Raw genomic sequence first — 14442 nt, 5'->3', positions numbered from 1 at the left:
ACCATTTGGAGCTTTCCAGGGTTTGTGGCTTTATTCAGTGGCATCAAGCATAGGTTTCTTTGGAATTGTGGCTCGTAGAACGAAGCATTGATTATTTAGCAGGGGGCTCTGTCGTTCTTATCTAACCTTCCCCAGGTGCAGGGTCTGCTTCACAGGTGGTAGGGCAGAAATCCCTCAAAAATTCCAAGGTTTCTGTTTGTGTGGTTGGCTCAGACTCCATTAAGGAAGGTGGATTGGGCAACTCTCTCTTTTTCTCTTCCATGGCTTCCATGGCCCCTTGTTTGGTCATCCCTTCTTTTGTTGATCGCAAGACTGGAGCTGTTTGCCTGGGACTGAAGTTGTACGAAGGCATTCGCGGTTGATAACACAGGGTAGCTCTACTGGTCTCTCATGTCTTGCTACTCAATAAAAATATTAGTGTTGTAGGGGTATTAAATGAGTGTTTCAAAGTGTGCAAGATACATAGAACTTAGAAGCATGGAAACTAGCTATCTAGGGCAGCTCTCTGCCATGCAGGATTGTTCCTTCTGACGTATTTTGACCACACTGAAAGCACTTACACTAAAAGGTTTCCATTTGACCTTGTCTTTGTCCCTGGAGAGCTAACTAGAGCCTTACTGATACGAATAGCGACTGTGAGCCTGTAACATTCCATATTTAGACAATTTCTTAATAAGAGCCCCTCCTTCGATTCACGTGCAGGCCTCCCTAAAAATAGTGCAGTATAAGATACTCACAATCATCACATTGGTATTGTGATGGGAAATGAGCATTGCCGGATAGCATAAAACTTAATATACATTCAATTTACATTTAAAATTAAAGGCAGTTGGTGTCCAAATCCATTAAGTGGCTTTGGACAAACTCAGCCGTATTTTCAAATATTCATCAGTCCATAAGAACAAGACATCTTTGTTTTATCCTCCTAGCAGATCCTCTGCTAGATTACATCTATAATCTGAATTGCATTTAATGCAAGCATAGTCAAAAAGAAAATAGCTATCACATACTGAAACACTTTGATTCTTCTCACTTAGTTTATCTGATCTCTTCAAGTTCACTTGATTTGCAAAACTAAGTTTATTGCCCCCTCCTGTAACTCAAAGAAGGGTTTCAAAACAACCTCTGAATTATCCCTTCATCTTAGACTCCATCACTCAATGCGTTTTTCCACTCCCTCTCTACTGCTCATTTGTCATCTTTCCCATAGCTATATAGTTTTCTTTTTGTCACCAATGGAGAGTCTAATCCAGCTCAAATGTTGCTTGCTCTTTAACATCAAAACATCATTTAACCATATCACAAGGCAGGAGCAATTCTCTGTCCAGTGTTTTGCAGCCTGTTTGTGTACTGTGGACACAGAGTTAACATTGCAGTATCCAGCGAGACACGCAGAGAGAAGATGCAAGGGAAAGAATCTCCATTCAGTAGGAAGCCAAGCGCATCAGTGTGTGAGAAATGAAGTCTGTCTGCAGCCCTGGGCCATTCTTGCTGGTTCAAAAGGACTGTCCTGTTTTTGATCAAGTAACTTTACGTCAACAGGAAGGGGAAGATGTGAGGCAGAAAAGCATTAGCGGGAGGAAGCACTTAGAGCCTTTCTAGGGTGGAGTGAGATTTTTCTCATAAACTTCAGTCTCCCGGCATGTCGGTTTGTATAAGGTTAGAAAAACACAAAATTGATGCAGTCAACATAATGCTCAAACACTTCCTGCCTCTCTTACTAACAGTAGTGTAGAACAAACTGAAACTGAACGATGGTGCCAGGGCTCTAAGGCCAGCCCACTGTAAAACTCTCAGCATGCAGGCTGGGCACTTGCTGTTCTTACTGGCTGGGCGTGCTCACAGGCACCTCCATTTTGGAGCACGGTCACCAGCATGCCAAGGCAGCTAGCCTTGCCCATTGGGTTAATTACTCTGACCCAAGCTCTTTTAAGTTAAGTCCAGCTTTATTAAACTCACAATTTATGGATTACAATGATGCCAGCTTCTTGTTCCCTGTGTGGGCGCCCAGTGGGCGAATAGCTGTGTGGATAGAAAAGATAACATGGTAATGGAGAGCAGGGCTTTGGAGCTGTGCTCTGGCTCCGCTCCAGCTCCAGGCAAAAACCTGCAGCTCCACTGCTCCGGAGCTGCTCCATGCTGCAGCTCTGGCTCCACTCCAAAGCCCTGATGGAGAGCATAACCGTCAACCTCTGTACCCATCCCATTCGCTCTTCTCCCTAAAACATAGTCTGCACTGCAGGCAGGTGCAGCTCTCATGTTATGTGCATGTCGGTGCACATGTTCTGGATTATTAGGAAGAGCTTTCTGTTAAAGGGCACCTGTTTCCTTTTCATCTCGAGAGCTAGCCACATACATGTAACTATATGTATCATTCAGATTTTATCACTAGTCAAACATCAATACAAAACGATAAACCAGTAATTGTTACCACTGAGGCTAGTCTGGTTTTTTTTTTTTTTTTTAAACTCTGCTTGGACAAGAACACAAGACGCTGGACTGCTTGCTCCGTTGCTCATGTACTTAGCATGTTGCGCTGTGTTCGGGGTTCACAGCACTGCAGGAGACAGTTCAAATCCCTTCAGGCTAAGGCTAGTTGTCAGTGTCCCTCTTCAATGCCTCAACATGCACAGTGTTTAGATCGATGTCACCTGTGTTCAGAAAAGTTTTTAAAGCCAAAGCTGACACCTATTCGTGTAGCAGCTCCTTCAGCCAAACCGACGACCGTGCTTGGGAATGGCACCAGTTTGGGTTGAAGCCTATAAAACAGTGATCTGACTGTACGCTCTCAACACCTAGCGTGCGTGTGTCAGTGAGACAGCGGTGCGTTTGGCTGTAGGGACGAGAAATAGATGCTGCTTTGTTTCCAAACCTTTCTAACTCTGCAGCTATTGCTTTATAAAATGTTGTCTGCAGTTGGCAGTGTGTGTGAAGCCCCATGGAAAAGAATGCCTCACTGCTCTTTGCTCCATTGCTTCCACTGGCGCAGGTTGGCCATAGCTTTTCTTATGTTTATGTTTTTGGTCACTGTTTTAGGTATTTTATTCTGTCGCCTGGAGTCCCTCACCAGGGGGCTGTGTGTGTTTAGTGGCTGTGCACCAGTCAGGGGCGGCTCCAGGCACCAGCGCTCCAAGCGCGTGCCTGGGGCAGCAAGCCATGGTGGGGAGGCCTGCCGATCGCCATGAGGGTGGCAGTCAGGCTGCCTTTGGCGGCATGCCTGTGGGAGGGCTGCCGGTCCCGCAGTTTTGGCGGCGGGTATGCCAAAGGCGCGTGGCCGGCGGACCTCCCGCAGGCACACCACCGAATCCACCTTACCAGCACCTCCCGCAGGGACGCCGCCGAAAGCCGCCTGACTGCCGTGCGGCAAAATACATAGAGCCACCCCTGGCACCAGTGCCCTTCATTGAACGGCATTTGGTCTGCCTAGGTGCATCTCTAGGCCCCAGGGACACTGGAGGACAAAAGAGAGTGTGAGCTTTGTTGCCAGTAATAGCTAACGGGGATTCTCCATTAGCCCAAATAGTAGAAGCCTGTGGGGTGTTGGGAGCTGATGGTCCTCAGGTTTGTTCCTCATGCACATGCATGATATGGTGTGACAGTGGAGTTATAGCTTAGCTACTGATTTGTTACATCTTATGGGCAACTGGCATTCACCATTATGCCCAGACTACTTCTGGGATAGCATGGCCCAGTACTGAGTCCTTTAGGTACCCACGTATGGTATGTTCACCTCAGGTACTTACTGTAAACATGCCATCCCCAGACGGGTAGTGATGAGTGGAACATGCGTCTTCTCTCTGAATGACTCAAGCCGGTTCATATCAGGCTTACCACCTCCAAGGGCAGGGCTACACTGCAGTAAAACCCCGGTGGCTGGCCTGTGTCCGCTGACATGGGCTGTGGGGCTACAACATTTCAGTGTCGATGTTCAAGCTTGGGCTGGCTCTGGGACCCGCAAGTGGGGCGAGTCCTAGAGCCTGGGCGCCAGCCCCAGGCTGAATGTTTACACTGTAGTTTTATAGCCCCACAGCCCAAGCCCCACACGGGCCAGCTGCAGGAGTTAAATTACAATGTAGATAATACCCCTAGCTGAAGAGCAGCCATGAAAGCTGCATCAGCTGGTCTGTCAGTGCTCATTAGCTCATTCTCTGCATTTCCCCACAGCACCTATTGTTCGTCAGTGATGTTCAGATTAACCCTTTGACACTGGGACTTTGGCTTTCTGGCGCCCGTTAGCACTGTGGTAGAGCTGTGATGCTGCATTGATAGTCAGGACAGCTCACATTTGTATCTAAGCCCCTGGGAGCGGCTTGTACTGCCAGGTACATAGCAGGAGTGTTTTACTGGGTCACAGTGGAACTGCTTGGGATCTAAAGGCTACGAGGCAGACTGGATGCTGGAGGGGTGGTAGCCATTTCTTTTGAGCACTTCCAGTGGTTCCACTGAGGGTAGTCTCAGTAGTCTCTACTTTCAAGAAGCTGCTTGTACCCACTCTCTACAGCAAGCTCCTGGAGTCAGGAGATGGGTACAGTCAAGTCTCAAATAATCATATGGTTAGTGTGAGCAGAAGTGGATTAAGATTTACTGGGGCCCTGGACACAAAGAACCCCCCCCCCCACCCCCCGCGCGTGGGGCCCTGGGAGGCCATGCTGCAGGGAGGGCAGAGACATGGGCCAGGGGGCTGCTCTTGGGCCCCCTGCCCAGGGCTCCCCACAGCGAACCGGACTCCCTGGGCAGCTCTTACCATGGCTCAGATCCGGCTTCTGTCCTGGGCAGGGGGGTGGGGCTGGGGGAAGAGGAGCAGAGGCGAGGCCACTAGTGCTGGAACTGGTGCGCCCCCCCACCCGCCTCTACCCAGGTTCCGGTGCTCCTGTGGGGGCCCCCAGATTGGCCAGAGCCCCTGGGCATAGGCCCATGCATTAATCCACCACTGAGCTGGATGCAGCTTGGGTTGGGAGGGCAGCCGGGAGCCGTGGGAGGTAAAGATCAGTTGGATCAGGCTGTGTGGGGAAGGTGCTTTGAATTTGGTGGAGCTGGTATTAAATCATAATGGAAGACTTTACTTAGCTTTCCCCTGGGAAAGCTTTTTCTGCCTTATGTTGCCATTTCTCATTGCTGTAAAAGGCTGATTTTACGCAGGGATTGCTGCTGCAGAGGCCCTGTGTTGACTGTTTTGCTCCATGCTGCTCTGTCTGGAGTTGAATTCCCGTGGGAAAGAGGAGCTTTTCCGCAGCTAGTTTTTTAAACCTATACGCTAGGAGAATGTGTGGCTGAGAGTTGGCTACACAAGTATTATTAATCACTTGGGCTCTCACAGCCTTCAAGGGCGAAAAGCTTGTTCTGAGCTCTACGCCCAGCTTCCTGCTACGTTTGCTCTGTTAGTGGCAGGCTGCTGGGGGGCAGGGAAGAGGGTCCTTGCAAAAGTTAGTAGCAGTCAGTGAAAACGTGGCGAGTTAGTAACCTTTAATGTTCTGTATGGCTGACCCTGATATTAGGAGGAGGAGATGCATTATCTTCAGTTGGGTTCTGCTTGGATTGCATACAGTAAACAGCTACCAATTAATGAGCTGACTCTGCAGCTTGGGTGTACTTGCTCTGAGGGCCTGTGTACCCACCTTAACGCTACTGATGAATAACAGATAAAGGGAGCGAGTGTTGTCAGTATACCTTGAAAATGGCTCAGCATTTGACTGTTCCATGAGGCCCACGTTTGGAATTTTTAGGGTTAGGGGAACTCTAAGGAAAGAACTCGAAGGCATTTGACACTCCCTTGTATATTAATTTCGGTGTCCATTCTGTTCTCCTGCCAAAAATGTTAAGAGGGAATTAACTTAAGGGTTAATATCATCACAGGGATGTTGTAATTCTCCCAAATCTAGGAGTGGAGATGATGCTTAAAAGAAATCCAAATGAGTTAAGGTGAGAACTGCACATTTAAGGGTTAGGCAACCTTTAATTGTAGCCTGCAGTGATGTCCTGGAATAATCATACAATTGTGACTTGACTTGAAGCATTGATTCATCTGGTTCGGCATTAGACCTTTCCCCTCAGGGTGTGATGCTGACTGGCCCCTTCGCAAAAAGCTGGGAAATATCTGTATTTCTGGACGAATCGGTGTGACAGTTTCCCACCTCACTAGGTGTGAAGGGGTTAATTTCTTTCCTGGGACAGGGTCCTGGGGAAGGAGTCACATGGACGGTAGGAATCTCTGGCTTGGTGGGAAGCAATGCTCAAGAACCCTCAGCATCTGAATGGCTTGGCCTTTGGAGATACTGTGGAGGACAGTGACCAGTCATTAACTTTTAATGACAGGCAGCTGAATGTGTGGAACCAGCATAACTGCAACTTGAAACCAAGACACTGCAGTGTCAGCTCACTGTAATAAGAACTTGGCTGCCCAGTGCAGTACCGCAAACTGAGTCCTGGATGCTCTGGGCTAGAGGCAGGGGCTACTGCTAGCATGGACATCTGTGTAAGCTTTGCGCTTCCGTTCTAACCTTCCCGTACTGCGGCCAGTGGACTAATAAATGCTGGCTTGTTTTGAGAAGGCCACCCTATGTTGCTGCAAAACTTCTGCCGGTTGTATGGTTCCCCAAAAGGGGTAAGTCTCCAACAGGGGCATAAAGTCCTTTGGACCCGCTGGAGAAACCACAGCAAGAAATGGAGTCGTGCAGCCAGAGCCCCAGTCTCGGCGTGGGCAGAGCCATGGGACTCTCCCTTGCAAAATGTGGAGGCCTAGGGCAGAACACTAATGGGGTATACTCCCAGAAAGAGAGGATAAAGGTCAGAGGCCTGGTAGGCCCTGGGGAATCTATAGATAGGAATTTAATGTGAAAGAAAAGTGCAGGTTATAGAGTTGCTGAAGCAGCTGTTACAGAGCAATAGCAGAGGTGGTACAACTAATTATTCTGCAAGTGCCAGAATACATTTACCTGGAGCTGTTCCCCCCCCTCTCCCTTTTTGTTTTTCCCTTAACAGTATTGAAGGAGAATATGTTCTAGTGGCTGGCGATGAAGTCACCTACAAGATGTGCTCTATTCCACCTAAGAATGAGAAGCTGCAGGCTGTAGACGTGGTCATTACTCACCTAGCACCTGGAACAAAACACGAGACCTGGTCAGGACATGTTATTAGTTCCTAAGTTACCCCGCATGGAGCTGTATCATCGAAGACACTCAACAACTGACTTTCACGTGAGACTGACAAATGACTATTTTGCATATTGAGTGGGAAAAATGTTAATAAGATAGGCGTTGGCCAAATTACCATGCTTACAATAGGCATGATACTTAAAACCAACATACAAACTCTAAAGGAAAAAAATAGCTGAAGGAAATTTCCATGCCGGGCTTGTCTGCTTTTGTGAGCTGTGACCTGATTGATAGTGGCTGCCCAAAGGTGCTAGGAATTCTAACTAAAACAGATTGGAGTGATAGATTTTCTATCAAAATGGCAGCACTGAGGGACATAGCTTAGAGACCCAATATCTACCTGTAACATGTTGTTCCCTTGGGCTAAATTTCTGTAAACGTGGTGAATGCTCAGGCAGCAGAATGTCAGCAGAATAGTGCTAAAAAAGTCTCTGCGTAAATGTACTTAAGAGAGTGCGAGAGACATTCAGTGCTGCAATTTCTTTTCTTCACAAGCTAAATAACAAGCACACTGTACAAAGTCTTTATCTGACAGTTATCAGTTTTGACAGCACCTTCTGGTTAACTGTCAGGTGGAACAGTTGCAAATTAGCTCGCTGCAGGAGTGTGGAATTGTTAGCTTTATTAAATGTGGGTTGTTTGTGAATTTACTTTGTGTGCCTTGATGGGTGATTAGCAACAGATTTACAGGCCAGTAGATACAAAAGTAGGTTGCTTCACACTAAACAGTAGAAAAGCAACAGAGGTGGGAGTGGTTCACAGCCTCTGATGGTGCCTGAATTTAATGAAATCTTTAAACTGCCTTGATTTTTTTCATCTATCCGTGTTTGATAGAGTAGTTAGTGTCTACCATGGTTCGTTAGCATTTACACATTCACGTCACTTATGAAAAAGCGAACGCTGCCATGTTCGGATCACTGTATATAAAATGCTGCGTGAATTATTTAGTAGCTTGAGTTATAAAGCCTTTTAGTGGATTCTTTAGTCATGTTTTCCTGCAACGCTTGCTCCGTGGTATATAGTGCTACCACCACCACCTAGAATCTCTTCTCCGCTTCTGTTGCTGCAGACAATACAGACAAACTATTGTAACTGTTAATCTCTGCACCAGCTCTGATACTGCTTGTCCCCATAAGTTTTCCAAATGAAGCATTGTTCCCTCACAGAGCGAGCAGAAATTAAAATGGTTGGAATGAAACTCTCTTCTCTTAGTTACGTGGAATTTGCCTGTTCACTATAGTAACAATCTGTACTTGTGCTGTTGTGGAATTCATGAAGATGCTATTTTACAGAGAAAGGTGAAATGTCTCAAGCAATTTCAACCTACAGTGACTAAAAGAAATGTGAAGGTTAATAATTACTGTGATGTTTTGTTTTACTTTTAATTCATCTATATTGTACTAAATAACTTGTAAGCTACTTTGAGTTTTAAATCTGTATTTGTTGTGGGTTTAATATGCTGTAGATTGTAGATTAGCATACACTGCTTCCTTCACAATAAAAGTTTATTTCATAAATAGTTGATAAGTTATCTTCAGCCTACTCACTCATGACCTATTCTGTATTTAAGACTAGTACTAATTAAAAGTAGGGTGTGTGTGTGAGAGAGAGTGTGGTGAAGTTGTTTGCAATAATCACTTCTATGCAATATCAAATTATGGGTGTTGGAAAATGAGTAACTTTACAGTTTCCTAGCTGGTCAGCACCTCTGGTGTATTTTATTAGACGACTTTAGGTTTTAAGTAAAATACGTATTTTTTCCCAGGTGTTTACTTGATAATTGCAAAGCTTGTTTATTTATGAGCAACGCAATCATGACCAATGAGACTTCTGCTGTCTGCAGCCTATATCTAGGTCAGGCGTAACACGTTTAAGACCCAGCACACAAAAACACAGTGTTTGTAGAACAGCCACATTGGTGATTATAAACATGGTGCTTGCTATGTTTTGATATGTAATAGTGCATGTGAATTTCAGCCCTGTGTAGCCATCAGTCTGGCCTACTTAGGGCTTTACTGGCCCTCAGCACAGCACTTTGACAGCATATGAATGGTTACAATTGTACCATTTAAAAGCTTCAGTAGCAATAGCCTACACGATTCTGAATGAGATGTTGGTTTTAAGAAAATGGTGTAACTATTTTCCTTATTTTTGGATGTCAAGCAGCACTAATTTATCCCTCCAGGAACACGGATGTCAGTGTTTCCAAGAGCCCGCTGGTCCAAGGGTCAATTGTTGATAGTAGGTCTCATTTTAAACGGTAGGTCTAGAATAGCTTAGCAATATATTGTGATCCAGTAATAAAGTGTGCGTGAGAGAGAGAGCGAGTGTGTGTGCGTGTGTGTGTGCACACACAGAGTTACTTCGAGGTTGGTCCTCATGAAAACAAAGTTCATCTTTGGCTGCAATAATTAGACCAGAAGTCCTCTAACCTTTATTTAGCTTTGCATTCCCTTCCCAAGATTTCCTGTACATTGTTCCCATGAGAAGAGCAGGCTCTGAAAACTCAGGCACTTTTAAGATTCTACAGGGACCGGCCCGGGTCCAGAGCCAGCCACAAGGAAGCCAGGTGGCTCTGTTGTTCTGCCTCCTGTGTAAGCCGCTAAGCTAAGGGAGGGGGGTGAGGGATATTCACAGCAAGAACTCACTTCATGCTGACGCTCAATATTAACTTTACTATGGAATCCCTGCAGGTCTAGTGGAAAGTGCCCATCTCCCCAGGCCTCTTGCTCTTCCCGCCTCCAACAGCACAGATTCCTCAGCCTCCCCCCCACTCCCCCCTCAGGGGAGTTCAGCTATAGGGGCCAGAAGAAAACTAGGCCACAGAGGGCTGGTGTTTTCAGGTACTTTTCTTTCCTGGTTTGTAATTTATTTGATCAGAACACGGGACTGCAGAGAAATTCACTTAACCTCCCTGATGCAGTTTTTCTTTAAGGGTCTCCACTGTAAGGGATCTGTAGCCCTTTGCATAAGGAACAGCACTTAAATGGAACCCAGCACCTGTTCACTCCGTGTGCACGTTACTGCAGCATCCTTATTTCTTGAGTCTGCTATTTGCTGACTTGGTTCTCAGACAATCAGCAAATTCAATAGCTAATGCTGTGCCATAAGGTTCGGTTTCAGAGTTACTATCAGACCCCGCCCTCATGTCCGCACAGCATAGAGCTGTGGAGGAAAGTTACCATCACACTACTGGCATGGGAGCCCTTAAAGCTCTTCCTCAGTGGCAAGGGATGGATCAGCTGATGATGGCCTGCATCTGGCATTGGCCACTGTTGGAAGGCAGGGTACGGGGCTAGATGGACCATTGGTCTGACGCAGTATGGCCGTTCTTATGTAGAATTTAAAGCTGCTTTGTAAGCCGCTTTCGGTGCCTGAGAACTTTGAGAGGCAGAACTGGCTCCCTGACAAGCCTCCCCCACACTGAGTAGAACTTGGCACAGAGAAAATCTAGCCCATCTCGTGAAGAGTCCAAACAGAAAATAAAAAAAAAATACTCTTAGTAATCTGTGAGCCACAGCAGCTGGAGGCTATCAAATAAGGGAAGGATCTTCTGCTTACATAGTAATCTGACCGCAGTTTGGCTGAAATGTTTCCTAGGCAATCTGTACAACTAGACACAGTGGGTTTGAACTGTTGTAAAAACCCTATGGATGCCCCACTGTAGGATGCACACACACGCATGCTCTTACTTGCCTGCCTGCTGTTCTTAGCCTCACGCCTCTCTTCACACAGCAGTTGAGGCTTGGTTTTTCCCCTTTGTTTCGTTATTTTGTTTCAGCCCAGTTGTGTTTTGAACTGGAGTTATCCCTTCCCTGCCTTTTTTCTTTAGGACCCCTGCTTGTGGTCCATTAGCACTCGGGGTTATGCAGAAGATCCTGGGGTTTAAGCCCTGCCAGACTTGCCCGGGTCTTTTGTGACGGACATTTGAGTTACCTCCAAGACCCAGGTCTCATCAAAGTGTAAGGTCGTACAGGGTTTAAAGGCAGGTCTTGGAAAGACAGAGTTGTCTGAAATGGCTTCTAATGGAATGCTCCCTAGCACCAATGGGTTCCACTTCGCCCACCTTGTACATCGGCCTCAGCATCCCAGGCTGTGCCAGTGACTGTTACAGCTTAAGCAGCACCTTTAGAGACTAGGACACCACAGAAGCCTCTTTCCCCCACCAGGGAAACGCAGAGGAGGGGTAGGTCAGCCCCTTAAATCCTACTCCTACTCTAAGGAGACTCGTGTCTCTCAAAGGGTGCAGCTGAGGCTCTATCTGATTCTGGTACTGAGCCAAAGAAGCAGTGTGCAGAGAACTCTTCTAATAGACAGCACAGGGAGCCTTCTTCCTCGGTAGAGACTGACACCTCTTAGCACCAAGATGCACCTGGCCCTTCTACTCAGGCTTCACCTTCCCTGCACAGAGCTCTGAGATCAGAGCATGGGTCCTAGATGGTTCTCGAGCATGGAGCTAACCTGATTGGATAAGGTCCAATGAACCTAGCAGAAAACCTAGTACTCGCAAATACCTTCAAAAGTAAAATGCTTCCATTTCTGGTGGTCTCTTGGAGACTTCTGATGCTTAAGAGTGCCCCCCCCCCATCCTAGTGTGACTGGGGTCCCAGGGGAGCCACCCTGAGGTTGCTCAATTAGGGCAAACAGGCATGAGTACAGTTCTGAGATCAGTTTCACAGTAGAGATAGTGAACTTCGGAGTTAGAAAGAGTTCTTAGAATTAGATTCAGTCCACTGTTCATACCCAGGATGATCCAGCTGGGACTGGAGAGCTCAGTCTTACGACTTGAGCTTCCCCTGCATAAAGCACCAAGCAGATCTGAGATTAAAAAGGATCAGGACCTAAGCATCACTGGTAATTAGCTACACAGATTAATGTAAGGCAATTGCCTTATGTTATATATGCTTCAATGAGAAATCAATATGCTGATATCACTATATTTACAGTTCATTAAGATCTCTGAATTAGCAGAATACAGCATAGACAGGAACTGTTTGTCAACCTCTAACATATATATGTAATCAATGTAAAGACTGCACGATGCTTAACCCTTTCTGGCCATCTGGCCCCCCGCAGAGTGCCTGTTGGATTTAAAGACAATGTGCTCAGTCAGAGTACATTTGGCCACTATCACAACTTCCCATTTAGGGCTTGTTGGTTGCTGCCCACACTCCTAGAGCCAAATTGCTGAGAGGGTTACACAACTTATTTTCTCCCTGTATAGAATCCAGCCCAAATGAAACTTTAATGTGGGTCTCAGTGCCCTTAGGAACTCTCCCATCACCTTTGAACCGATGGCTTTCCATCCCCTCTCCCTCCCCACCCTTGCTTCCTGCTTAAGGTCTCTTTGGAAACCATATTAATCACACAAGCTGCCTACTACTGAACTAGCTCAAAGCCTTATGCCACCAGATAGGAAACCAGCCTCCCTACCCTAGATGATAGAAGGGCTCGCGGCTGCTACCTTGTCAGTACTAAGACCTTCTGGGGCTCTCCTAGATCATTTGCAGAGAGGATGCAGGAACAACCTAAAGACCATCAAAGTGGGTTTGGGGTTGCTGTTTAACCTGTTATGAATCTGCTGGGATGCAGGCTTCCCCTTCCCACTCCACCCCACCCCAAAAGAGCCAGCATATTCAACTAGCACTCAGTCCACAGCTAGAATTCTACTAAAATGTCCCAATAGCAGAAACCTGTAGGACTGCAACTTGGTCTTCCATTCACATTTGCCAAGCATTATGCCATTTTACCTGCTGAACAGTTGTCCCTCCTTGAGCTGTTTCGTCCCTATGAACAAGCCACTGCCTGCGTGCCTGCCCCTCAGCACTGCCGCTCAAGTGAGCAAGCATAGAGTGGTGGTAGGGGGCCATGCCTCCCCTCGTTTAGTGTTGCAGAAAGTGCTTTGCATTCTTCTGTTGCGTGTGCATGGATGACTCTTACAGGGGTGCGCCCATAGGGATAAAACATCTTGACTGCTAAAGTCACCTGACACTAGCAAAAAGCTCACAGCTCAGTCTTTGTGTGCTAAGGAAGACAGTTCAGACAGCTCGCACTAGAACAAATTTATGCTAAGACAGACTCAGGAAATTGTATGGTGAAACATCAGCCAAAGCTATATCAGATGAGTCTCTTGAATGATGGGCTGAGAAACACAGGAAGGGTTGGAGCTTCCTAAAGTTCTTTTTAACCATATTCTAGAAAATGGTTTGGCAACAGTACAAAAAAAAAAAAAAAAAAACCACAAAAAGGGGGGGGGGGAAACAGGGAAGCCCTGAGGTTAGTTCTGTGCCTTTTACATTGCTAATGAGAGTAATACGCAGAGCTGCTCCTTTTTTTAAAAGGTAATTTCAGTGTTGCTAGCATACACATGGTGAGCTTTGCCTTAGGCCAGTCTACAAGAGAGGGAAAACAGCTAACCACAGAACAGGGGTACTCAATTATTTTTTTGGCTACATAATACAAAACCACCACCACTAATGATACTGTCCATTCAGTCTGCATTTGGCCTGTGGTGAGCTTATTGATTATCCCTGCCATAGATGACAAATTCAGCCCAATTCTCTTAGGACTAGGTCACTTCAGCAGTAATAAGCAGTATTTCCATTTACTAAGCTGCAGATTGATTTTTTGTTATGAAGAGGTTTCATTTACATATATAAGGCAATGAAAAACTAGGTAATACTGTAACATTCAGAACTCTGATACAAGACACGTGAACCACAGTAACTGAAGATTAAAAAAAAGAGGGGGCTGCAGTGTTCTCAGTTCAGGTGCCTATTGACAAGCTTTCCAGTGACTTCCATAACATTTGCATTGCCTTTTGACCAATGAAATTACAAAGGTTGAACTAACCCCACCTGTGGGGCATTGTGGCACATTCTGAATACTTTGGTCAGCTTTAGTCATATCCTGTTCACGGGTTTGTCTGCAAGCTGTTTTTTGTTTACATAGAGGCTTATTTGTATGCGTGAGACAAAATTCAGTAGCTAACTTGTTTCTCAAGTCTTCAGCTCACAGTAACACATAGTAACTTGCAACCCAGGTTTTCCAACTTTCTTCTTCCATTTAAGCGTCATACAAAATCTAAAATAGTTTAAAACCTTCAGTATGCACATTACTTTTAGTGTGCAATGCAGTGTGAACAATTAGTTATACAGGGAAATGATAGTGTGTTTAGTGCTGCAACAAACACTCTAGGATCTGCTCTTAGACCAGAATGTACAGTACAGGCAACATTCTGCTTTGCTACTATCTCACATAGTTGATTCTTCAACTTGTTATTAAATACACA

General features: G+C 46.0%; 1 protein-coding gene across 2 annotated transcripts in view; it reads left to right on the top strand.

Annotated features, from left to right (window-relative positions):
- The window catches only part of CARHSP1 (calcium regulated heat stable protein 1), a 138186-nt gene extending 129514 nt beyond the window's left edge, over positions 1–8672 (top strand). For both annotated transcript variants that reach the window (XM_039491182.1, XM_039491181.1), the window contains one exon: positions 6979–8672. In XM_039491182.1, the coding sequence (XP_039347116.1) occupies positions 6979–7141 (163 nt within the window). In that variant the 3' untranslated portion in view covers positions 7142–8672. The remainder of the gene's footprint in view (positions 1–6978) is intronic.
- Positions 8673–14442: the final 5770 nt, after the last annotated feature.

The sequence above is a fragment of the Mauremys reevesii genome, linkage group 10 (assembly GCF_016161935.1).
Source record: "Mauremys reevesii isolate NIE-2019 linkage group 10, ASM1616193v1, whole genome shotgun sequence".
In the NCBI taxonomy this organism is placed as follows: Eukaryota; Metazoa; Chordata; order Testudines; family Geoemydidae; genus Mauremys; species Mauremys reevesii.
The sequence above is the reverse complement of the archived record's forward strand: the minus strand, read 5'-3'. Positions and strand labels throughout refer to the sequence as shown.